Below are 27244 nucleotides of genomic sequence, written 5' to 3'. Positions count from 1 at the left end.
CGTATATATCGTATATATATTTCATATACGATATAGGTATACAAGAAGTCTCGGTAGGTTTAGCGTTAAAGGCAACATTCAACTAAATAATAAAAGAAACTAAGTCACCCGTTATATATATAGGAAATGGTTATTTAAAATATCGATGTCTACAACATATACAAAAATCGGCGTTTCTACAATTTCATCCATATTTCTTTTCAACGAATTGCTACGTATTATTCTTTGAATCGTCAAATTGATGCAATGAACTATAGGGCTCTTGTTCCCACATTCTTTGTGTCAGTATTACTAATTTCAGTTTTACGGTATTTTAAACATCAAGCAATGACACCAAGGCATATGCTTGCACAGGACGTATCATGTATTCTTATGTAGCAATAAATGATACAGTTATATTATGCTTTATTCCAGTAAATATTTTCTTAATTTTAAGATATTTTATTTTATTTATATCATTGTAGTTATTAAGTGCAGAAAATAATTTTGTGCTTTTTTCATAAATATTATAATAAATAGTTTTTGTAGCTATATCTAGACAAAAATGCTTAAATATTTAAATAACTACACTCGACACTTTTATACCCGCAGAAGTCGATTTTAAACGACAACTATTAAATTCGGCATTAGTAACCACAAGCTATTTCGTGGATGACAGCTAAAACCAATATTATCTGGAATGGAAAAAGTTAGACTAAATCATCGATATTCTTTGTTTACATCTAGCAAGTGTTAAGACCTTGTTACCGAAGGCAAAACAAATCGCTTTAACAGTCGCAATATAAAAACAGTCTATTAAACATGTTGTTTGTAGTAATTGTATTTACATGTTTTTTAACAATAGCATAAAAATGAGAAAAGGCAATCCGTAAAAAAATTTTTAATAATTTTGATACCAATGAGATGTATAATCAACAGCACAAAACTTTTTCTACGCCTAATATTAATATTTGAAGCAAGCATGTGCATTTTAAGTAAGTATTAATAGTATAAAGCTAAGTAAAAGTGTATAACTGTATGTATGTACATATGTGTGTGCCTATATACATACATTGAAAAGCAATTGTAAATTTAAGAATAATTTGATGTAAATAGTTGCTGTAGGACTCTCTCCTTTACTGAATAGATATGCCAATTTAATATAAGTAATTATATAGCTGCACAATGTTAAATATTTCTCTTTTATTATCCTATTATCCAAGTGATTTTTATTTGTTAAGGAATAAAATTATTCGTCATTAAAAAGAGAGAATACGTAATCTTTTGTTTTTTGCTGTCGGTGTTTAATTTAAATATATTGTTTTTTATTTGTTATGATGCATTATTATTTCTCCTTGTTAAATGTTATATACACCAAAACAAACACGAAAAGTGTTTGATATGCAAATATGTCGATTGAGACTTATTTCTCAAGTTACAAAAGCAATCGAATTTTGCGCTATAATTCAGAATCGTATTATCGAAGACGTGTTATACAAAAAAGAGTCATTATCACTAACTTGATTTCTTGTGATTTTCGGCAAGAAGGCAAGTATGTATACAATATGCTACGTCAAATGCTTCTACCAGGCTTATCGAATGCAGAAATCAAAATAAGGAATATTAAATGCAAGTGAGAAGAAAATTTTCGTCAGCTGTTCTACAGAGGCCTTGACTTATACAGCTAATCTTTGTGAATATTGGTAAGTAGGGAGATCGATTGTAATGCAGCGATTTATCTACGATTTAAAAAAATTATCTTGCAGAGCTGAATGTCGTAGAATCTCCTGTACGGTGTAAGCTTTTGGTAAATAACAAATTGCATAAATATTACTTCGTAGAATAGAAAGTTCTTTTATTATAATACGTTCCTTTATATATTGTATTACATTTATAATAATTTGAATATGATGAATCACGTATCTAAAATGATATGACCACTTTCGTAGTCTCGAAAGTTCTTTAGTCGAGGGGCCCTACTGGACGAGTGACCCTCTGCGCTCGGCAGAATCTGTACGATGACGCAGGGCAGATTGCGTGTGTCAGGAATTTCTAATAAAAATTAAATTGTTTACAGCTTGAAAAATAAGTCTTAATTGATATTTAAGCACGGAGTGCAACGAAATATTATATGATACAATATTTTGGTATTAAAAGTACTTCAAATCTATTCATTATTATCATTTTCATTGTCATTCTTATTTGAAATATTAGTAGATGATGAATCTTTATATAAATGTATGAGCAATTACGTGTTTATCTTTCTTAAACGTTGTTTAATTACTATAATATTTATTTGTTGGATATAGCTGCCTCTACAAATCCTTTCATTGGAGCAAACGTTGGTACAACTAGCACAACTGCAACAAAGTGGTAGTCACCAAACGATAAAAACGGTAAACTTATAAGCGTTGGGATATTTGTTATATAACTTTTACGGGGTGGATTTTGATCTGTGAGTAGTGTGCAAGACATTAAAAGATTATTGGAAATGCTTTTTGTAAGAAATTTACTTAATTATCGTCAAATAATTAAGTTACAGAAGAATGTATGCACTTTAAAAGTTTTTTATTATCGCGTAATCAAATATTTAGGTTTATATCTATTGAATGCTTTAATATTGACATGATAATAAAATGATATATAGTTCAATTCTTCTTGACATCTCCAAATAATTTAATCAATGATATATTTGTCTATAATTTAGAAAAGGAAAAGAGTCAGTACAATTAAAAAAATGAAATATTATAAATGACATAAATATTAGAAACAAAAGTTACTAATTTCTTCTCAATTTTTAAATTTAGCAAATTAAGACAGATTTAACAAAGACTTAGTAAAGTATATGGGATATGAAAAGTGATATTAATATTCATATGTAAATCCACCCCGTTTCTACAAATAGACAAAACAAAGAGTGGCGAATAAGGATCTCGATATATAAATATTTAATTCACAAATTCTCAATTATTCTCAAAATTGAAATCAATATTTAATGATAAAAATCACATTTTGTTAATGCATGAAATACGTAAACAATGTACGCGTGAATAAAAATGGCTTGAAGTTACTAGGAAACTTTTCTTTGTTAATTGATTATATTATTATATATTGTAATTAGTATGACAATAAGTTATACATTAATCCAGCTGCTTCTTCGAAATATTTATTTTTAATAGTAATCGTATCCTGCGAAACACAACAATGTACATACCGAGAATGGATTCATTACAAAGTGGAACTTCCAGTCTTTATTAGGATGATGTGAAATTAATGCACAATATTATTTTAATCGCTTATTATAGCAAATGAATTTACAAATTCAATATCAGTTTCATAATTGGTTAAAGACATTATATAAGAGTTTCATGCTTTTATTAAGTAAACGCACTTGAGTAGGATGATTTACAACAAAAGATACTAAAATAAATTTCAGTATTAAAACTTCATAATAAAATACGCAACAAATTTGGATTTATAATTGAGTTCAAAACATATTTCATAATTTTTACTTCTGAAAACAAAGAAAAAATTTTTTTTCATTCATACAAAAATGAATATATAAAATTAAATAAAAACAAATAGTATTCAATAATATATTAACATTGATATTATGTATATTAATATACTAAAATGTATTAAATATAGAGTGACGAGCAAAAGTGTAAACACACTCCGCTGATTTTGTGTAAAAGGCGATACTACGACTAATTTTTCAAGTGATCGGTAAAGATTAGGTAACAGTAACTACAAGCTACGTCTGATTAACGAAATGTAATAGTTCATTTTCATTAACATTGATAATGTACAGAACATTTTACAAAAATGGACATCTCAAACCATGTTTACAGTTTTGCACTTTAATTATAGTCGTCGAATTAAGGTTTCAACCTAGTATTTCGTCCACTTTCCTTTACTTCTTTTTAATGCTTTTAATCTACGAGGCATACTATCAATTAAATTTTTAATTATTTGTGGTTCAATATTGTACCATTCCTGTTGTGTTCTTTCCCATAATTCATGAACATCTGAAGGTGGATTATTATATTTTTCCAGCCTTCTTTTCAAAATGGACCACAAATTTTCGATCGGATTCATATCCGGACTTTGTGCTGGCCACTTCATCACAGAAAAATTTTGATTTTCTAGCCAGGTTTTAATTATTTTTGCAGTATGCTTAGGATCCCCGTCTTGTTGAAATACTATTTCACGTTCATTATATCCAATAGAATTAACTACAGAAGGTAAATTATTTTTTAGAATGGTCAAATAATGTTTTTCTCGTATTATACCTTCGATTCGAACTAAGGGACCAACACCTCTGTGAGTAAAGCAACTGCAACACATAATTGAGCCACCTCCAAACTTCATAGTTTGTTTTATACCACCTGGTTGATCATTATTCTCGGATGAAGTCCAATACCAGGGCCTTCCGTCGGATTCGAATCTGTTAATTTTTGTTTCGTCACTCCATATAACTCTTTCCCAATCTTCGGTCGTCCATTCTTTGTAGATGCCGACAAATTGTTTTCGTGATTTAATATTTTTATTTGAAAGAGCTGGTTTACTTTCTTTTTTCTTCGCTCGAAAACCAATTCTCTTTAAAGGGCGACGAATGGTCCATTCGCTAGCACTTATTTCGATTTCCTGAGCAGCAATTTTTGGCGTTTTGTAACTATCCGACCGAATACAATGTGCAATTTCACGTGCTGCTCTATCCGAAATAAGTCGCGGTCCACCGTTTTGTGAAGAAATTAGTCCACTAACATACTTTTTTCGTATTCTTACAACTATCGTATGACTGACACCACATTTCTCTGCAATTTGCCCCAACGACAAACCTTTATCACACAAACAAATAATACTGTTCTTTTTATCTTCACTAAGTGGCTTCATCTTGGATTAAGCATATCAAGCTGAAAAATAATCTAACAATAGTGTGGAACAGTTGATTGCGAAACAGTGGACAATCGGTGCTTATTGACAGTTTCATTTCCTTGACATTTACATGCTATCATAAACGTTTCTGGCGAAACGTGCAAAACTGTAAACATTGTTTCAAAACACGATTATTATAAAATATTCTGTACATTATTAATTTTAATGAAAATGAACTATTACATATCGTTAATCAGGCATAGCTTATAGTTACTATTACTTAATCTTTACCGATCACTTGAAAAGTTAGTCGTAGTATCACCTTTTACATAAAATCAGCGGAGTATGTTTACACTTTTGCTCGTCACTGTATATATACGCATTTTATGTGTTGTTATTGTTATGACATGTATTCACATAAAATATAAATGGATATTTTAGTAATTTTTACTATCTTGTTGTCATGTATAAACTATTCCATACAACGTAAAAATAATAGTACTATTATATAAAAACTCATTTTAGCTTTTATAGAATAATTCGTTTCCGCATTTAATATATTTAACCTCCTAATTCTTATTTTATAAATGTAAAATAGAAACTGTATGTTAGTTGTATTTTTTAACGATTTTTCTATATAAAAACTGTTAATATTTACCATTAAGCGTGAAAAATGATGTATTTATCTTATCACAGATGGTAATATATTTCTGAAAAATTTATTAACTAAAAGATTATTTTTTATCGATATGTATAATTATACAATTATATACAAATTGCATTAATTTTACAACACCCTAATGGTAACCAATAGCAAATTGCAACAAATGTCAAAATTTAGTTTATTTGTAATTAAGATTAAGAGTATTATAATATCTTTTTGCTCTGCTATTCGAAGAATCATATTATTATATCTGTAAATATTTACGCAATGTATTATGAAGTAGGGAATTATAAAACTTGTGTCATGCAGTTAATGTAGCTAAAACAGATCAAAATGTTTAGCTTTTGAAAATGGAATATATACCTAATCATTAAAGTTGTTTGATATGGAGCTTAGAACCAAATTGGTAATGTGTTTTATTATTAGTAAATTATTAAGTCAAAAGCAATTCAAGCCTACTATAATCTTGTAATAAAATACCACGTTTTCACATTTATACTGTATGTAACCATAGACTACAATTATCATTTCAAATCATATAATTGTGTATATAATAAGGTTTATGCATTTAATACTTTAGTTCAATCAATTAAAGGGTTTAGTAAAAAGTGTATTGATTATGAATTATGAAGTATCAATTTGCTGTACTCTTAATTTGCATCTTATAATGAATAATTATATTTGTCTTGGCATACAATAGTTTATTACAAATGTAATTTATAAGTCAAAATTTATTTTTGCATCATATTCCATATCAAACAATTTTTATTTACCATTTCTTTTACTATCTCCATAAATGTTTAAATTATTTTGATGACTTGTGTTAAACGTCTACATCTGTATGTATTATGTATGTGTAGTATAAAACATCATCTGTAATATGTTTGTACGTATGCACATATATATGTGTATGTATACAGAGTGGACTGTTTATTTCAGAATTGAACTAATTCTGAACATATGTAATTGCATTGTATACTTTTTCCTAAACTTTATTGTATCAATAATAGCAGTGAATGGATATATATTAAATCGTAATGAAATTCTGTGCATAGATATATGCATGCATACATATATACATATAATTTATTGTTGAAGAAGTTGTAGAATAAATTTTGTGCGAATATAATCTGTTATTTGTGCATATGTATTCATATACATTTATTTATAACTTGGATAATATCCAATAGACATCAATCCTCAATATTTATATTTAAATCTATCACAATCTGGAGACAGAGCTTAGTTTATAGAAAATTAAAAAAAAGAGGTATTAAATTATTCTTTTATGCTATTTTTTTCAATTGTCCCTTATTGATGTATTTATTCTATAAATTAAATGAAATAAATTCTGCTACAAATTAATATATATTTTATACTGTACTGCATACATACACGTCTTGCATATAATGTAAGTACAGATAACATGTTCCATGTTATAAGATACAATATGATACACAAATTGCAAATTGCAAATAATTATAAGACTTATCCATTATTAAAAATTACATCTATGTCCATTCCAATTTTTTAAATATGATATTTTTATTGTTCCTATTGCCATTTTACTAATTATTTTGATAAATTAAAACAAACCACAAAGATCAATTTTGTAACTATAAATTACAAAATTGTAATTTAAAAAGTTATAATAAAATTCAGAATTATATACCATTTATTGAATCTGAAAAAATATGAATGATTAAAAATTTAGTAATAGCAGATATGTACTATCATCTCTTCTAGTAATATAGAAGTAAAACAAATATATAGCAAACTTACAAAATGATTTATTACTATTTTTCTGTATATGTGCATATCATATAGAAATATAAATAAGTTTCCAGAAAACTTGCTTTATGCTAATAAAGCTGATGCACCAGGTGTGTAAATTTGTACTTGACGATCTGATAACTTATATATATATCTTGCTACTTCAGACCAATTATATTTTGTTCTAATATCATCCATTTTCCAATTAATTGTTATATTTCCAGATACATCACTAGAATATCCTGTTTCCAGAGGTTCGACTTTAACAAATAAATCTGCCATGTGTTTAAGCCCATATGCAAATATATTAGAAACAGAATTTTTCGGCTCATCTTTATAGGTGTGTGTTATAATACAAAGTTGAGATTTATTGTAATATTCAACAAGTGATCTTAAATATCTTATATAATATGTAGATTCTCTCAAATTACATCCAAAATTATAAATATGACTAAAATCATCAATTATAATAGTAACAGGTTCATTATTTTGTACTATTTTGTCATACTCATTTTTAATAGTTAAAAATATATCATGAATAATATTGTTTGCTGTTTGTTCACATGTATATTCCATATTAGATACAATAAACTTCATTGGTTCTATAACTGTAACTTTACGTTTTTCTTTCAATAACATAAGATTATAACCAAATTTCATACCCATATTATGATAATGATTCATTGTATTATGAAATAATATAAAACATATTCCATAATTCTTTTTTAGTGCATTAAATATAACACAACTCAATAAAAAGCTTGCATTACTATCATGTTGTTCTTCTATGCAAATTAATTTTCCATCCATATTTACTTTATCAATGCCAAGTATGTTCGATATTGAGTCCATTATATTAGCCATAATTCATATCAAATATAACAGAATATTCTATTCCCAAATGATTTACAAATTAACTACAAAACAAATTGATGTTATTATATCTTCGGACCAAATTAGTTTCAATTATATTTCATTTCAGATTTCAGACATACATTACAATTATTGGTTAGGCCTGTTACATTTAAACACCGTCGAGTATGATAAATATTGCATTTCAATTTACTCAGTAATTAGTAATTTCTTATATATAACGTAATAAAATCAGAATATAAATTTCACATCTTATTGGATTGAAATATTCTATAATAATATGAACAATAATATAATAATATGAAATTTAAGATTAGATTGAGCTGAATTGAGATTGAGACCTAACCACAGCTAACCACCTAAAATCAGCTGTCTCTCTAGTTGAAAATAGGGCAAAACAGAACAGCGTTGCCGTGTCGTTCAGTACGACTGGTACTGGAGTCGACTGAGATCTAACTGATTAGGTATCTATTTGTTACGACCAACGGCGCGAGTTTTTAAAGAAGTTTTGACACATTATATTGAATTAATATACAAAAAATAAATTTTAATATTTAACATACTGTAATTTTAGTGATTTAATGTTAGAATTAATGTACATATAAATTACAAATTAACTAATAGCAGCTAATAGTATTCCAATAACACATTTCCAAAAATTGTACAAACATATGTACATATTACTATTTCAATACTTGATGAACTTTGTACAAATAATGTATTTCTGCAAATTATGTAATGGATCGTTACATTAATAATTGTATATAAAAGTTCATAAAAATCGTTGGAAAATAATATAAATAAAGAACTCCATAAAAATTTTAATCGTATAAAAATATCCTAGCGTTAATCAAATAGTATGAAAATTCAAAAAGATGACTAAAAACTAACAAATAATAACGACATTATATATGTATAATATATAGAATATTGCCATTTATAATGTGCATTTTTTTTTAAGTAATTGTAACATGTATATAAATACTCAATTTTTTTATACGAGCCTTTTTTTTTCCATTTCACATAAATATGGGTATATAGTATATATATACATATAAATTCATATATATAAAATTTATATTTTCTAATATCCAAACACTTATTTGCAAATAATTATTACTTTTGCTAAGAGAAATATAACCATTCTTAAAAGTAAGCATATCGATGAAAAGGAGTTCCAGTTTTGAAAGGAGGTGGTATAACACGTGGCTATCAGCTGATGCGTGCGCGTTCACCAACTTTCCAGCTCTGTTAACTGATTTTGGACATTACGTCAGTCAGAGTTTAGATATTGCCGGGTATACTTACTAATCAAGAATAATTTGAAAGTTCTATTAATGATACAATTTATAGTAAGTAGCTTCCTTACATTATACTCTATTTTTCATTCTTTTTCTTTATTTTTTTTGTGTTTATCTTATCTATATTTTTTTGTTACTTTGATTTGTTAGTGACTATGAAAGATCACCATAATTATTTTTGAATTCTTATCATTAGAAATTAATAAAAAATAATCTCCATGTAGTAAACTTTTACGATATAATTAATAAGTTCTTTTTTATACTTAATTTGCTGAAGATATATGTTTATATTAAATTGAATGTACAAGCGTACACAGAAGTAATACGGATGTTCTACTTACATACCGCTAATAGAATTAATTGTCAATAAATCCTAATTAAACGTACTTGACACACATGTATATGCGGTATAACTATAGCTTATATCATGTTTCGTAACAACGTTTAAATGAAATCATTTAAATTTTAAATTTATGAGAGAAATCGAAATATATGTTCAAGAATCATCAAATTTTTATGAAGAGAATTATGTTAAAACATTATCATGATTATTTTATATGTTAAAGTATGTTAATAATAAGTTATTTAATTATAACGATTTTTAGGCGTTATGTATATATAATCAGTTATAAATATGTGAATTTTGTAAAAATGTTCCAAATTTTATTTAAAAATTTGCGTAAATCTTTTTATATAAATCTCTTAAATAATTTATCAATTAATAATTGTATTCTCAATTTAAGTTATTGTTTAAATAATATTATAATTAAGATGATCATTTTTTTCTTCTAGAAGTATATATGCATACACACATAACTAAAAATCACGCGAGCGCGCGCACAAACATGACGTATATGTACATTATAATTGTTTTAATATCTACAATAATTAGTTTATTACAAATCACATTAATATTATATTACATATCACATTAATATTATATATATATATGTATCAATAATTAATTTTAGTACTTTAAAAATTATTAATAGCTTAATCATTCACTTTTTTAATTTATGTATATATTATGTATATATTATGTATGTATATATATATATATACAGTTTATACATATATGTAATCCCAAACCAATATGTAAAAATATAAAAATAAGTAAATGTGTTAATTACATTTTATTTTAAGTAGTTTCATTTATTAATTATTTATCAAATGTCTCATTTTTACTTGTTTTATGAAAGCATAAAACACAGAAAACATGACAGATAAAACAAAAAAAGTGTCACGGTGGTATTTTGGTGGGCTTTCCTCTGCAGGTGCTGCTTGTGTTACCCATCCTTTAGATTTGTTAAAGGTATTTTTATTACTAAATTCATAGATGAATATAACATAAGTTTCAACTCCTCTTTTTTTTAAGATTATAATTAAGTAATTAACAATTAAATATACTAATTATATTTTGAATTTCAAATATTGTGTTAAGCAAACTGTGAGCTTCATAATTTTTAAAAAATTTTATGATGTACTGAAATGCAATAGCATTTCATTTACACACCACACATTTATAGGTTCACTTACAAACACAACAAGAAGGCAAGCTATCTATAACACGATTAACTACATCTATAATACAAAATCAGGGAATTTTAGCTTTGTACAATGGATTAAGTGCTTCTCTGCTTCGTCAACTTACATATTCTACAATGAGATTTGGAGCATATGAAGTAAATTTATTAACATTATATGTATTATTTACTTATAATATCTACTTTCTTATAATTTGATTGTATATTTAACTTTTCTATGTTATTACTTGAGTTATTACATTATACTTTTCATTTGGATATATTATATTTATATATATAGGTAGGTAAACAAAGATTTGAAACATCTGGACAAACATTATTATTTTACCAAAAATTATTACTGGCTGGATGCTCTGGCGCAGCTGGTGGTGTTCTTGGAACACCAGGAGATGTAATTAATGTACGCATGCAAAATGATATAAAACTTCCACCACAACTAAGACGAAAGTAAGGGTCTAAGTTACTATCTTAATTTGCTTTTGCTTTTGTTATTTAATAATAAATTTTATTATAGTTATAAGCATGCTCTAGATGGAATAATACGTGTAATTCAGCAAGAAGGAGTAAGTCATTTATTTAGTGGATGCTCTACAGCTACATTAAGAGCTGCATTAATGACAATTGGACAACTGAGCTTTTATGATCAAGTTAAAATTATGTTGTTGCAAAGTGGTTATTTTAAAGATAATCCTGTAACTCATGTTGTGTCAAGTGTATGTGCAGTAAGTATATTTAAATAATATATTCAAATTTGGAAAAGTATAGTAATCATAAACATGGTGTAATTCAAACAACAATTTTTTTTTTATTACATGAACTTTAAAAACACAAGATATTATGTAATAAACATTATTATTATTATCATTTCATACTATTTCATATAAATATATGCATGTATTACAATCTATACAGGCTTGCAGTTCTTTTATACAATGACACTAATATAATAACACAAGATTTATATAGATAGTAGTAGATAGTAGCAAATAGTAGTAAGCAATACATACCATATTATTTTATGCATTCTCAGTTAATGTTTTATTCCTATACAAGGGTGCTGTAGCTACAACTCTTACACAACCTTTGGATGTTTTAAAAACACGAGCAATGAATGCTAACCCAGGAGAATTTAAGGTAATTGTAAAAATAAAATTAAATGAATAACGTAGTATTAATGTAATAGAGATTTATTTATGTAATGTTTTATAGAATTTGATGGATCTATTTTTGTATACTGCTAAGCTTGGACCATTTGCATTTTTTAAAGTAAGTTTCTTTTTTATGTATTGAATTAGTTTTTCCTAGATGCTTCTATATCATAATATCCTAATAATGGGAAGGTTATAGTATGTCTGAGTAAACACATTTGAGATAAATTAAAGATAAACGTTTAGAATTAGTAATTAGAGAAAGCTTTTTATGGATTTTTTAGAATAATTAATTTGGACAGAAAGTTTATATTTAGATTCATCATAATAATTAAGAATTAATGTGATTTTGTATACCCTTAGAACCTTGCACAGTTCTTGTAATTTATAGCTTTTTTTTTCTACTTAACCCTTTGATCACTGAATGCTTGGAGTTAAATAATCTATATAAATAGTACATTTAATTCAATAGGCATATATATTTTTTAATCACAAAGTGTTCAGTTAAATTATTACTCTCCATTGTAAATGAAACATCTTCTTTTACTTTACATGTAGTTTACAGTAATGACATTGATTGAATCTATTTATAGAAGAAATTAGTTATAAATGTTTCAGATAGTTTAATAGTAGTTATTTTACTATTATTAAATGCATAGTAATGATTCAATTATATAAAATGTAGAAAACGTTTTGTATCTGTTTGAATTTAATTTTTATCATGTATTTGCATTGCAATAAGAATATATATTTAGAAGTGCCAAATTATTTATTCGTAACAGAATATTAATTTTTATTGAAATATAAAGGAAAATAATTCATGTGTACATCTAGTTTTCTAAAGAAACCACATATGTATCTGTACTTAAGAAGGAAGATTATGTATTTTAAGTTTTACATTTTCAATCTATTTTGTATCATAAGGTATTTATGTTGTAATTATAATTTTCTTAATTGTATAATTCAATTTATTTATATATATCATATCTAAATGTGTTTATCCGAATAATAATCTTCCTGTTAATGTATTCTTATAAAATAAAATTTCAAGCATATGAGTTTAAAAATATATTGATTACTTTATTTTAGGGCTACATACCTGCATTTATCAGATTAGCTCCACAGACTATTCTTACATTTGTCTTGTTAGAACAATTAAGATCTAATTTTGGATTCTATCCTTCGGATGTTCCAGTATCATAGAATTGAATTAACTGTCTTGAATACTGAAACATAATATTCTTCTGAAATGTTCCATAGGAGAAGAAATTAGGATATGAAAGTAAGGAAAAAAAAATGATAAAAGTGTTTGTCCTATTTGAAATTGTCCAGTTGTAACTATTTTTGCATGTATGTACAAAATCTTACATACATGATTTCTATTAATACTATTATACTATAATATATATATTATATATACAATATATATATTGGTAGTCTTATACATTATATATGCAATATGTATAATATATATAATGTATAAGGCTACCAAACTGATTGATATCAGATTTTTTGTTTTTGCAATTACTGAAAATATGCAAATTTTTTACTTAGATAGAGACATAAATACATATATCACATATATTACTTTATTTATTACTTTAATTTTAATGAAGTATATATATTTAAGTGCATATTAAAGCTTAATAGATTTAGTGTCAAAAATTGATTTGTATATATATATATATATTGGTATCTTGTACTACTGTATGTACACCATTCTATTTTTATAATAATTTATTAATTATAGCAATTAATTTTTTTTTAATAAAAATATATATGCTGAAATTTTGTAATAAAGATAAACAAATTCAAATAGGACAAATTATTTTTATATGTTGAGTTTATTGTTACATTTATGTCTAAGTTTTATGAAATATCTTTGGTAAGTATTTCACATTATTACAATCTTAATTTTCAATAGTATATAAATTGTATTTGTACAAATATTAGGTGATACTAATATTTGTTATTCCAGTAATGATATCTAAAAAAAATAAGTATGATATTTTCTGATTAAATGATACTATATTTAGCATTTAGCATTTAGAAATTAGATAATCAGATAAAATAAATATATATTTATTAAAAATGATTTGAACCTTCTTTCACTTATTTTCACAAAACTTAGCCAATTTTTGTTTTCAAAAATAAATAAACTTGTTCTATATATATGTACTACATACTATATGTCTAACACATATTCAAAACAATTAATATAATCAGGATATTGTAATATTCATATCATCAGGAGTATTGTAATTGTATTAATAATTTAGACAACTATATAATTATTAAAATGGTTATTATTATATTTCAAATTGGATATATAACAATCTTCTGACATATAAAAACATTCTATAAGAATATGATTATAATTATGTATTGGGGCATACACAAACTTTTATATATATGTATATATGTATTTTATTATATAATATGTAAATTTACAGTAATATATTTTGTAATATATTACTGTAAATAAGTAATATATTTACAGTAATATATATATATATACAAAAATATTGTTTCATAATTGTTAATGCACAAACTTTGAAAAACAAATATTTTTCTAATTTATATAATATGTATATGAGAATGTATGTATGTACATATATCAGCTTATTTTGTAAATTATTTTAAATTATTTAGTAATAAAAATAATATTAACAAATTTATATAAAATAAAATGTTATTGTATACATGTACAAATCCATCATTTGAGAATTACATAAGTTCACGATTAGTATTAGTTATAAAATTGCAAAACAGGTACAAAATTTTAATAACGATATAAAATACTGAATTATAACTCTGATGTTTTGATAAACCTTTGCACGATGGTAAAACATCGAAAACTGAACCTGGCGGTTGAAGATTTAGAGGCAGACCGCCGACGATTAATAGTTCATGAGATATTTAATATTGAAGTTACCATCTCTTTTTTACATTTTGAAATGATACTGCGTCTGTTAGATTATGATTACAGTGGATGAGCGTTCTAGATTCTAACTTCTGACTTTTTGGCCACGTTTTGAGCTCTGAGTTCTGACGAACTAATTCATTTGGACGAATGAAACATCTGAAGCTCAAATGTATACGCATAAGAATCTACATAATATATATGGATATGCATATTTCATTATATGTCAGTGATCTCACTCGTATACAACCGTGCTCTGATGTATAAACACGTATGTATTTGTAGAACTACGTTGTATTGTACTATATCCTGTAATCTGTAACCTACACTCATGATCACGTACCCCCATAACTCAACATATAAACCTGCCTACGGAGGGTACACGACTACGGCACATAACGTTAGCAATCTAGTCTACTTATATTTTTGTTTATCACTATATGTATATACTTACTGTTAGTTCGAAAATCAATGCCAATCGATTATACCAAACCAATCACTAATAAACTAATAACAATCCCGGCAGTTAATGCAACTCAAAATAATAAGAAATGAACGAATGAAGATTTAAATTACGAATTAATAGTCTTCTATCATAATATTTTATATTTATTTATAATCTATTTTCTCCATTAAAAACAATTTATATAAAATAAATAAACAACTACCACATAGTAACAATAACATATGTACGCGTACTATAGAAGACAACTTTTCTATTTAAAAGTTTATACAGCTAAATTACATAAATGCAACTCGTTAGTTTTCGTAATTATTCAAGAATTTCTTACTAATTTTCAATGTAATAAAAAAATATTACTTTTTATATATTTAATCTATATATGACATTTTTATATCCAAATAAAAGACCAATAAAGAATATTAAATATAATGAAAGCCACAGGAAATACAATTCTGCTACGTCTGTCAATCCATTGAGCAATTTCTTGTGGAGTCATTGTTGTAAAATTATGTAATTGTGCAAGAGTTGCTCTTCGTTGAAAAGGTTTTGGTGATGATGTACTATTAACAGTCATAATGCTCCCAATAGAACATTCTTGATCTTTATCTTCTTCAATTTTAACAGAAGGAATATTGAGAGTACTTGGAAAACTCTGCAATATAAAAGTACAGTTGCTATGAAGAATGAATACAGAACTTACGTATACTTTGATATGTTTTCTTATAATATATTTGTATATTTACATGCACAGTAAGGTAATTTTGACTTGAATAATCTTGTTCACTGGTGTTTGCATTATCAAGTGATGACCAAGACCGTGATCGTTCTAATCCTGTAGTGTTCTTTTGAAATTGTTTTCGAGCCAGTTTTGGTGTTAGCGTTGACTTTAATATGTATTTACTATTTACTTTTTTCAAGGGAACATTTTTCCTAAACATATTTTCAAAATTATTAATAACCAGTAAATCATGTATGAAGTATGAGATTTCATATTTGTAATATCTGTATACAACATATACATACTTCCGTCGATAAATTGTATTAACAAAAGCAAATTCAACCATTGCTGCAAATAAAAATATTGTGCAACCCAAAAACCATATTTCACTGGCTTTTATATAAGAAACTTTTGGCAGAGAATTCTCTACTTTGGATGCAAGAGTCATAAATGTCAAAATAGTATTTGTTCCTAGATACAGAAATTTTAATTAATTGTTTATCTTATAATATCAACATCCATAAAGTAAGTTATACACCTTTTAAATATATCACCTAACACTATTCGTGGAGGACTTGCATCCATATGTAACCAAAAAGATACCCAAGAAATGACTACTATTAGTATAGATGGAATATAATAGTCCATCATAAAAAATCCCATCTCGCGTGCTAATTTAAATGTTATACTAATTGAACTGAAATTACCAGCTATAAATACAAATGATTATCAATTAAAATAGTTTTAAGGTATTATTTACTACATATAACGAAAATACATGCCAAAATGACCATAATGTTGCTGCGATGTAGTATAAAATACTTCTGATGTGTTAACCCATTTGTCAAAAAGCTTATATTCAGTTAAGTGTAATTCGTCTGCAAGTATGATTGGATCTTGGTCCCAATATAACACCATATCATGCACATTGTGTGTCCCTGTAGGTAAAAATTCCATTCATTCCAAGGAGCACAGTTGAATAAAATAGCTGACATTGTAGTAGTACAATAACTATGACATCCTACAGCTTTCAAAGACAAGAGGACATTCTTGTACATCAAACGGAAATTTCTCCAAACGAAGCCCACAGTTGAGAGTAACTTGCAACCTATAACAGTTTATATATCACGTTTATTATGCAGATGAGATTATATAAGGATGAGTTATGCATTTCATATTACGTTATTATTTTTATTGTGAATACAATTAAAGAAAATTATAGAAGTAATATTATATATAACATTCAAAATTTGTTAAATCTTAATATAATTTTTACTTATAACAAGCAATATTGCAAGCTTTTAACTTTCAACAATAGAGCATCTTTTAAATAATCTCTGATATATATTAGACAGTAAGATTAAAGGATCATTAAATTTTCATTAAAAAATTGTTGATTATTTAATTGATATAACTCTGTAAACAATAATCATACAGTAATTAACACGAGTTCATGTTGGAAGGCAAAGTATCTACATAAGGTAAGTATGCTCATTTAAAAAATTTTGCACAATCAAATGTCTCTAAGGAATTTATTATTTTACAACATATTGTAAAACGGATATTGATCAGCTTTCCATTCACACATTGTATTATTTTATATTAAAATGAAAAATAAATATATAAAATGAATAAAATATATAATTAATTTTATACCATAACATGCCATAAAATATGTGTTGCATGTTGTACATATTTTTACATATTAATCTTATTTTGAATAATTGAACTCTAACTTTTAAATAATTCAGTAATAAATCATATTTTTGTCATGATATAGTTCATTAAAATATCTATTTAATTGTTTATAGATAGTTTAGTTTACTCTTCCTGCAATGTAAATTGGAACGATTAATTTATGATCAATTAAATATTGCAACAAATAATTGCAACAACATAAACATTACTTTGATTGAACTTTTATTCAATGAAACCTCATGAACTAAAAAGATTTTTAAGTTGTACAAATATTATATTAAAATCAAAATAAAAGAGCATATTAAAAAGTGCAGAATAAAGAATAAACTTATAATAAATGATATTATCTTAATTATTTTTTATTACTTTACATTATGTTTTTATTGCTTCATATTTATGCTAATTTTACTTTATATTTGAAATTTATATTTGATTTTATATTATAAATTATTATTAATGAATAAAACATAAAGATGTTGAATGAATATTATATTTGATAACGTAATATACTATTTTTAAAATATTAAGTAAATTCATATTTACAAACCTAGTATTCAGTATGACCATGCCTGATGGATCTATTGAAACAAGTATATCTTTCACACTATTTCCCATTATAGCAGAACTGGGCTCATTAGAAACATATACAGTAGGTGTCCAAATTAAATCATGTGCAAATTGTCCACCATATAGTTGATTTAAATATGGAGCAATGTTTGAAAATTTTAACCTGTTATCCAGATATCTAAATTGCAACATCATATGTACATCAAATTGCTGTAAAAATATTTTTATATATATATATATGTATATATATTTATAAAGGATATAAAACAATATTATTATTTTATAGATGTATGCAGAACAAATATTAGAAATTATGTAAGTTATAAAATATAATTATAACACAAGCTACCAGTGTTTTTGCCATATTAGATCTAATTGTATAAATATAAGCCCTGGCATATACGTTAATTGGATCTGTAGAATTAATTTCTCCTGGTGGTCTAGTCATTTTATCATAACGACAATTATTTGTCAATTCTTGTAAAAGTTCAGTTTGTGTCATAGAGCTGCTACTACTTAATATTGGACAGCTCTCTAATCTGTAAGAAATTTATGTAATTTCATATACACATAAAAAGCTATGCTTCCAGAAGTTTAGTAATATTATTTAAACTTCTAATATTAAAAAGTATTAATAATGTTATAAAAAAATTCTGTAAAAATTTATAAAAATATATATAATAACATTATAGTTGATAATTTAATTAGTAGTATCAATAGTATATATTTGTTAGTGATATTTAGTTATACTTCAATACGTAAAAAGATAAAACTGCTTTCAAAGAAAGTCCTTGAATTAAAATTCCAGACGTTACTAAGTAGTAAGAATAGTTCATTGTTGCTTTGTACTAATGCTGGTGACATAATGCAATGCATGTGACTCTACATTATAAAAAGAATTTCTTTGTTATTGCAAGTTGAAATATTTCTGAAAAGCATAGCAATGATAGTTTACTATGGATATGATTATTTCATGAAATAAATATGAATAAACACAACTAAAATAAACAAGTACTTTATAAACAGATATAAAAAATATATTATATTTCATAGTTTATAAGATAAGAATAAGTATAGATAAATACCTTAAAAAATTATAAAATTTTTAATCTATTTATTATATTTTGTTTATATCATTAAGTATCATATTTTATCATCTACATTATTTATTCTGATATCTAGTATGACAAGTAAAAAATTTTTATTAACTAATACAATCGAATATTAATGCTCTAATCAAGACTTTAATACCAATCTCAACAATAAAATCTTATCTACCACATAAGCATATTAATTTATGACATCAAACATTTAACTGTTTATGTAAGTTATCAATATTTTTCTTCATAAAATTGCGTATCATGATTCAGAATCTTTTTTTTCTTCTTCTGATGTGCGTAATTTAGTGGTATATGCATGTACATGTAGTATAAAACAGTTTAATTGGTTGATGAAATGTAATATTGAATATAATACATATACTTTGTTTTCACAAAATAAAAAAGAGAGAGGGGGAGTGTGTAGTCTTATTCTATAATTAAAATTTATTATTAATCCAACATAAAAATTATGAAAATTGGAAAATTATAAATAAAAATTTAATAATTATTGCAATTACAAATAAAGCTATAATAGATATAGATAAATTATGGAAGAGTAAAGAGATACTTTTCTTAATTTATCTTTTTTTGTAAATTACCTCATTTATGCTGTTTAATCATATAATAATTCAGATACAGATAAAATAATATAAAACTGTTGAAAATATAATTTCAATAACTTAAAGATTAATGTAATCAACTTTGAACACTAATGTTTACACAAGTGTTTCAAAATTTAGTTATGTATTAGGATACAAAACATACATGGAAATAGATAGCACTTACAAATATTTTTAGATATTTTAAATAGTTATGCATGAAAATAGATAGTATTTATAAATATCTTTACAAAATATGTTTTTTTAGACTTTTTAGTGTCCAAATTAATTTAAAAAAAGTAGCTTTTTACCACTATTTGTCCAATTCCACAAAAATTTTTATATACAAAAATTATATTAAACATGTATTCAATAATATACATAACTAAATTATAATTCTGGACATTTTATAATATATACTTTATTAGGATGAAGATGATTTCTTTTCATGATACTGATCTATGCTAGTAACTATATAAAAATTTGTATTTATTTAAAATTGTAGAAAATAAGATTAATATGTAGATTTATTTGAATAAATAGCTTTATTAAGCTTTCAGTAAGTTAATAAGCTTTACTTAAACAAACTCTTTCACATTGATATAAAAAGTTGAATGATATTTCTAACTAGAAAAAATTTAAAAGAATATTTAGTGGATAGAGTCACTAAATTTAATAAAAATTAAAGGAATGGATTTAATTAAGTATAACTTACATAGCAGATGTATTTAAATGTAAAAGTTGTAGTAGATAAATAAAAGACACGAAAGAACAAATTCTTAAGGCCATCTTACGTTTCCTGATGACTTATCTGTTTCACTAATAAACTTGGACTGATTCTTTCTTGAATATACATGCATGGTCTTGAGTAAATTAGCTAGAAACCAAATATTACCCAACCATTCCTCCCACTTACAGTATTCTTTTATAAAGTGAACACTCAGGTGCTTGTATATAATACTAAGTTGGTATTGTACACAAGGTATACAGGGTATGTTGAAAGTACCATACCATAATAAAAGAAGTCATGAAATTTTGTACTTTCTTGAAATATAAGTTTATATTATAGTTATAATAGAAAAAAAACTCTTCGAAATTTACAAATATTTTGGCATGTGCTGTTTATATAGTAAATAATTAACACTGATTCATACTGCTATCTACAAAAATTCTCCATCTATATCCATTCGCTATAAAAAGCATTCACATACACACACATGTGTGGTATATAGAAAAGAAAGTTATATTTATATATTTATATTTATTATATAAATTATATATTTATATACATTTAATTTACATTTATGGACGTAATACGTGGTTTCATACGATTAAGAGTATAAGTAAGTATATGCAGATTTTGTAACAATTTTGTAATTCTTATATAATGGCGTTCAGTATATGGTATCATAGATTCCAATGTAGAAGTTAATTTTGTTTGGAATTCCAAATTTTCCATTTCCATCATTAACGTGTTTATGACTACCTATTAATCATGAACATTATAGAAACATGTAAAATTATAATCAAATTTCTTATTTGAAGGAATAACATATTCAATTATGTGAAAACTTACCTGAGCAACTTGACAATTTTTACTATTGACATTCCATGTAACAGCACACTTCAATAACTCTTCTTTATACATGGGTTTTAAGTCACGAATTGTTTCTTCAAAATTGCGATTATTTTCCTTTAAAATGGCTGATAGATGAAAAATAAAAAACATAAGAGGAACGAAAAAATAGTCGCGTTCTGGTTCAATTATTAATTATATAAAATGATTCACTTTATCTTCACATGTAACATTAACTCTTGCTGGACAAAGTCCTGTTATTACCCGGCATTGTAATATTGGGGAGACCAATGCCACAGAAATTACGACCAGAAAGAGTTAATCGTTAGTGACATAACTACTCTTTTTCTTGAAAATTTACTTTACATAATATTAAACATTTCAATAACAACTCTACTTAACAACGTTTACTTTAATTAAAGAGCTCAGTGGAGAAAAAACATCTTTTCCAAAATAAAATAAAAAAAAAGGAACGGATGCATAAGATCTCTATTTATCCAAAGAACTTTGGTTGAAATTTCTACCGTTTAATATTTAGAAGCATATAGACTTAGTTTGACTTTAGCTACAATTTTTTAAAATTAAAGTTTATATTGCTTCATTATTCTGAGTTCTCTAATTAAAAGTAAAATATCTTATCAATGGTTAAGTTTAAAGACAATAAGAATATATGCATATAATACGAAATAAGAAGTATATCATATTTTAGAAAATGTTAACCTTTTTCAAGATCCTTTTTAAAACTTTCTTGTTCATAAAAAGAAATATGCTATTTAATACTTTCTTAATATCATGCAAATCTGTTTTCCATATAATGTATAATTTAAGATACTTATAGTTAAGTGGATCATCTTGTATATAATTATATAAGAAGTTATATTAAATGATGCATGCTCTCATTGATAATGCATAATTAAAACTTACTTTCTACAATTTTGAGAACTTGGAAAGGACGTTCTAGCTTTAAAGCTATGTTTAACGCAGATGTTAATTTATTTGCTTTTAGTAAATTTGCTAGTTTTTGTTCTTCCAATGCAAGTTGTTCTAATTTCATTGCAGCTTTTATTTTATTTTCTTCAGTTACATCTTTCCAAATAACTAGCAATGAATCACTTCCACCACTGATAATAGTTCTCTCATTTTTACTAACTACAATTAAAGTATGATATAATAAATATAATATATTGATTGAAAAACGTTAAAATAATATTCACCTGCGAGTGTCCATACGCGACTCTCATGCTGTTCTAAAGTACATATACATTCGGATGTCTTAATATTCCAAAGCTTCAAAAGACCATCTCCACTTGCAGTAATTATTTGCATTCCTCGTGATAAAAATTCTGCTTTTAATACTGATGATTCATGGCCCTCAAGAGTCTATCATATAAAAAAAATTATCGATAATTATAAATATATATTTTAATAAAAATAATTGAGTTATATTATTTTAATAATAATTATTAACAAATAAATAATTATAATTACTTTTAAACACTGAAGTTCTGTCAGCGACCAAAGTTTTATTGTAGAATCTCCCGATGTCGTCAAAAGTACCTGATCTATAGGAGAAAATCGAACACACCAAACTCCTCTATGGTGACCACGAAATACACCAAGTAAAATTAAATCGTCTGCAGACCATAACTATAACATTTAGAGTATGTTTCAAAGTATTTTTAACAAAAATAGTTTCTTAAGTAGTACATTCATATTGAAATGAAGTTATATACAGTAATGCAGAAGCTAATGATATATATAGAATTTAGAAGACTAGTAATTAATAGTAAAAAAATTTAATACTAACATTATAGAACAATATTATGTACCATAACGAATAATACAGTACATATAAAATGTCTATGAAGATATATAAAATAAACATTATATCCATATAAATATCCGTTCAATTTTCGGATATTATGTCTTATGTTAACAAAAATGAAATATTTTATCAGAAAATATTCCACTCTTTCCATTTAAAAGAAACATCCTATATTTTGATATACAATGAATTTTATGTATTATACCTTTGCTGTTTTATCTTGTGATCCAGTAGCAATAAATTTATCATTTGGTGAAATATCCACGCTATTAATATCTTTTCGATGAGCCAATGTTGTCAGAACAACATTTACAGAGCATGTGTCTGCAATCATTGAACACATAAAATAACACTAAGTGATAGAAATAATAATTTATGATATAAAAAGGTATTTTGTTTACCTTTAAAATTAATATTATTTGATATCTCCCATAATTTAAGACATGAATCTTGACCGACAGAAGCAAAAAATTTTGTAGACATGTGAGAAATTGCTACAGAACCAACGGGAGCAGTATGTCTAGTAGCAGATGCAATGCAAGATACTTTAGTTGTTTGTTTATCCATAAGCCATACTCGAATACTATTGTCCTATAAATTATAAAACATTATTAAAAATTTCATATATATTTCATAAACATTTTTTCTTACATTAAAGCAATTTTCGCAACTATATGTTGATTTCAATTCATTAATAATTTATGAAATGTATACAATAAATACCTTTGCTGAAGAAATAAGTAAATAGACATTAGCAAGTGTAGTAGCAAGAGATAACACAATATCTGTATGACCACATAGCAATTCGCAATTCATGGTTGAAATATTGTACAGTTTTATGTCACAACTATTTGTAGCAACAGCTATATGACTCCCATTATCTCCAAGATATACAACATCTAAAATTTCATCACTGTAACCTACTAACTGTAACAATAAAAATTGTATTCATTATAGAACCTACCTATTATATAAAATATCAATTTTATTATTATTTTTAAAAAACGAATTTACCTGTTTCAGACAATCAAATGTTTCTAATGAATGGATAATTATATTATGATCAACCGTAACTACAGCAAAGTTATTACTACTATCATTATAAAGTAAATGTATAATTGATGGAGATCCTGTTCCCTTTGCAGCTGAACTGTTTTGCACATATACTTTTCTACCAGTCTTCATCTCCCAAATTTTTACAACTCCTAAAGGAATTTGAATTACAAAATAAATATTTAATTATTATTTATATATTTGTATTATTCTAAAAAATACGTAAATTACATAAAAAAAAAACAAAATTTTGGAACAGCCAAATAAGATGTAAATATTCTTGACAAAAAAATTGACAAATATTAATTTAATCCATATAAATATTGAAAAATGTATGATTGCACCTTTTTTTCCTGCAGCAGCAACATATATAGGATTTTCATCTTTTTTATCAAAGGGTAGTAACATATTTTTAGGTATTATAAATGTATCTTCTATTTCCTCATAAACTGGTAAAACTCGCATTGATGATCCAGACGAAAGATCCCATAAAATGAGTACTCTATCTCTTCCTGAACTACGTAAGACCAATGTGCATTATACATATCACAAATTTTATATTTAGTAATATACAAGATAAGAAATGTAGTTTCAATATATTACCTAACTAAATAATTCTTGTCCTTGAGGAAAGATAAAGAAGTAACTTTACTGAAATGTCCAGAAAGTATAATTTCTTCTTTACCAGTTTTAATACTCCATCCATGGATTTTGGTATCATCGCCAGCAGCAAAGATAAGCTCTTTTTCAACATTTGGATGAAAAACTAGAATACTAAAATTATATTATATTTCACAAATTTTATAAAAATTCATATACTGTACATTATATATCTTAAAATGATGTAATTGAAGATAGATAGTAAAAGAAATGAGTGATCATAAAAACCAATTTCCATACAATTTGTTAATTTAAAATTTTACATCTGATTTTCAATTTTTGAGATATATTACAGAGTATTGCAAAATTTATATGAATTAAAAGAATTATAGCATGTTTTGCAGTGGTATGTATTCAGTGATTCTGTTCCATATATAAAATAATAATGTTTGTTATAATAACTCAAAATTTGTAACATTTATAAAATTATTGAAAAATATACATACTTTATTAAAAACAAAAGACAATACAAATTATAAATCTTTAATATATCATTTAAATAAATGGAATTTTTAGAAAATGTTTGCATAGTCACATTTCTCATTCAAATATATGATTTCATATTTTATTATGAAATATGTCTAAAATTTTTATAAATAATATGAAAATATAATATTTTGTTTAAAATGAGTACCTTATTACTCCCTGAACTCCTTTCAGATTATGAGTACAAGTATGATGATGTAAATTCCATAATCTGACTGTACCATCACTACCTCCAGAAGCCATCAAATTTCTTTCAATTGAATGAGCAATACGAACTACAGGACCCTTATGAATAGATTTCCATAGTTTAATTAATTTATTATCTATAATAATAATATGCATATCATTGTATTTAATTAATTATTCATAATAAAATTAAGTAATGTTATATATTTATATATAATATAATGTTATGTACCTTTCCAGTCCCATAATTTAAAAAGACCACTTTTGTGATGTGTGATGATGTTTAAGTCATTATTACTTGCAATAAATGTGTTGATTGTATCTTCCTCTTCATTGTTATTGCTTCCTCCCAAATAAGATATTACTGTACTACTCTTTAATGATAATATAGAAACAGTACCATATTTTTGGCAGAACATATACTGCCCATCTGTACTCCACTATAATGCAAAATGACAATTAAATGATAAAATAAAGAAAAATAAATAATATGTATTTTTTAGTCAACATACTTGAACATTTCCTCCTGTATAAAATGCACTATGTTTGGATTCAACTTCGAACCTGGAATTGAATATAATTAGCTAAATACATGTACACAAATCATATTTTCATACCAGAACTTTTTTCCAAATGAGGTTCTTTAATGCATAAATACATAGTATCTGTGATCTGAAATGATACTAGTAATATATGCTAATTATATCGAATGTAATTTAATATAATGAATAACTAAATGTTTATTAAAATATTTCACAGGAAACAAATAGATATAGCATATCATATCAATAACATATAAAAACCTTCTTATTTAAAAGCATACAAATTTATTTAAATTCATATTTAAAAATATTTTCTTAGTGTCTTATCATTTATAAGATAAATTTAATAACGTTATTTTGAGAAATTATTAGAAATTACTCACGCTTCTTTTAGAATAACGTTGCTCATTTTTTATAAATTATTATGAATATTTAATTATGTTTTTTAAATATGTACTAAATTTTATTTACATATCTTGTCTTTAAATTGTTTTAATCGGTAACAAACAATGTCGTAACACACGTGCACTATTCCACTGAATATAAATATATATTAGAATAGTAAAAACATGGCAAAAATCTTCGTGAAAGCTATAGACCTAAGTAAGTATTTATATGTATATTATTTGGTGCTATATTTAGTACTATGGTGAAAACCACATGAAAACCGGCCTTGAATCAAACTGAG

At 25.2% G+C, this 27244-nt stretch overlaps 5 protein-coding genes across 12 annotated transcripts in view; 2 read left to right on the top strand and 3 right to left on the bottom strand.

The window, feature by feature from the left end:
- The window catches only part of LOC126917278 (dnaJ homolog subfamily C member 5), a 31749-nt gene extending 25099 nt beyond the window's left edge, over positions 1–6650 (top strand). For both annotated transcript variants that reach the window (XM_050724014.1, XM_050724015.1), the window contains one exon: positions 2289–6650. In XM_050724014.1, coding sequence (XP_050579971.1) covers positions 2289–2356 — 68 coding nt within the window. In that variant the 3' untranslated portion in view covers positions 2357–6650. The remainder of the gene's footprint in view (positions 1–2288) is intronic.
- Positions 6651–6870: 220 nt separating this feature from the next.
- Positions 6871–8253, bottom strand: LOC126917276 (uncharacterized). Its single transcript, XM_050724012.1, has 2 exons — positions 7304–8253; positions 6871–7205 (listed from the first exon to the last, which is right to left on the bottom strand). Exon 1 carries the CDS (start codon positions 8156–8158, stop codon positions 7379–7381), a length of 780 nt encoding a protein of 259 aa, XP_050579969.1. The 5' UTR covers positions 8159–8253; the 3' UTR covers positions 6871–7205; positions 7304–7378.
- A 1105-nt stretch (positions 8254–9358) lies between these two features.
- LOC126917270 (mitochondrial dicarboxylate carrier) lies at positions 9359–13465 on the top strand. The gene is made up of 8 exons (XM_050723996.1): positions 9359–9519; positions 10668–10780; positions 10995–11150; positions 11293–11459; positions 11527–11734; positions 12066–12146; positions 12222–12278; positions 13250–13465. Exons 2-8 carry the CDS (start codon positions 10685–10687, stop codon positions 13361–13363), a joined length of 879 nt encoding a protein of 292 aa, XP_050579953.1. The 5' UTR covers positions 9359–9519; positions 10668–10684; the 3' UTR covers positions 13364–13465.
- A 1726-nt stretch (positions 13466–15191) lies between these two features.
- LOC126917250 (pH-sensitive chloride channel 2-like) lies at positions 15192–21099 on the bottom strand. 7 transcript variants are annotated; one of them, XM_050723961.1, is made up of 9 exons: positions 21023–21099; positions 18879–19068; positions 18510–18739; positions 17290–17372; positions 17047–17202; positions 16819–16974; positions 16570–16735; positions 16290–16476; positions 15192–16198 (listed from the first exon to the last, which is right to left on the bottom strand). In XM_050723961.1, exons 1-9 carry the CDS (start codon positions 21082–21084, stop codon positions 15935–15937), a joined length of 1494 nt encoding a protein of 497 aa, XP_050579918.1. In that variant the 5' UTR covers positions 21085–21099; the 3' UTR covers positions 15192–15934. The 7 variants fall into 7 exon arrangements, with proteins under 7 accessions (XP_050579918.1, XP_050579916.1, XP_050579915.1 ...); XM_050723959.1 differs by having other exon boundaries at positions 20944–21091; XM_050723958.1 differs by lacking the exon at positions 21023–21099 and adding an exon at positions 19280–19504.
- Positions 21100–21469: 370 nt separating this feature from the next.
- LOC126917239 (transducin beta-like protein 3) lies at positions 21470–27143 on the bottom strand. The gene is made up of 15 exons (XM_050723939.1): positions 26940–27143; positions 26527–26578; positions 26247–26454; positions 25977–26151; positions 25286–25456; positions 25027–25199; positions 24644–24834; positions 24353–24556; positions 24031–24220; positions 23835–23953; positions 23293–23451; positions 23019–23184; positions 22729–22953; positions 21805–21932; positions 21470–21714 (listed from the first exon to the last, which is right to left on the bottom strand). The coding sequence occupies exons 1-15, from the start codon at positions 26963–26965 to the stop codon at positions 21520–21522; spliced, it is 2382 nt and encodes a 793-aa protein (XP_050579896.1). The 5' UTR covers positions 26966–27143; the 3' UTR covers positions 21470–21519.
- Positions 27144–27244: the final 101 nt, after the last annotated feature.

Source organism: Bombus affinis, chromosome 6 (assembly GCF_024516045.1).
Source record: "Bombus affinis isolate iyBomAffi1 chromosome 6, iyBomAffi1.2, whole genome shotgun sequence".
NCBI classification, from domain to species: domain Eukaryota; kingdom Metazoa; phylum Arthropoda; class Insecta; order Hymenoptera; family Apidae; genus Bombus; species Bombus affinis.
This window is presented reverse-complemented; position numbering and strand designations above follow the sequence as displayed.

What these genes read in the sequence shown, in the direction of transcription:
- LOC126917276 (XM_050724012.1), bottom strand. Translation starts at nt 8,158, where the DNA reads ATGGCTAATATAATGGACTCAATATCGAACATACTTGGCATTGATAAA.
- LOC126917270 (XM_050723996.1), top strand. Translation starts at nt 10,685, where the DNA reads ATGACAGATAAAACAAAAAAAGTGTCACGGTGGTATTTTGGTGGGCTT. An exon ending in TTGTGTCAAGTGTATGTGCA is followed by an intron (nt 11,735 to 12,065) that starts GTAAGTATATTT and finishes TTCCTATACAAG; the next exon opens with GGTGCTGTAGCTACAACTCT. An exon ending in GACCATTTGCATTTTTTAAA is followed by an intron (nt 12,279 to 13,249) that starts GTAAGTTTCTTT and finishes ACTTTATTTTAG; the next exon opens with GGCTACATACCTGCATTTAT.
- LOC126917250 (XM_050723958.1), bottom strand. Translation starts at nt 19,365, where the DNA reads ATGAACTATTCTTACTACTTAGTAACGTCTGGAATTTTAATTCAAGGA. An exon ending in ATGGTCATACTGAATACTAG is followed by an intron (nt 17,373 to 18,509) that starts GTTTGTAAATAT and finishes AAACTGTTATAG; the next exon opens with GTTGCAAGTTACTCTCAACT. An exon ending in TCCTCCACGAATAGTGTTAG is followed by an intron (nt 16,736 to 16,818) that starts GTGATATATTTA and finishes TTCTGTATCTAG; the next exon opens with GAACAAATACTATTTTGACA.
- LOC126917239 (XM_050723939.1), bottom strand. Translation starts at nt 26,965, where the DNA reads ATGAGCAACGTTATTCTAAAAGAAGC. An exon ending in CACAAGATAAAACAGCAAAG is followed by an intron (nt 23,452 to 23,834) that starts GTATAATACATA and finishes TAAATGTTATAG; the next exon opens with TTATGGTCTGCAGACGATTT. An exon ending in AGTTCTCAAAATTGTAGAAA is followed by an intron (nt 21,933 to 22,728) that starts GTAAGTTTTAAT and finishes TTCATCTATCAG; the next exon opens with CCATTTTAAAGGAAAATAAT.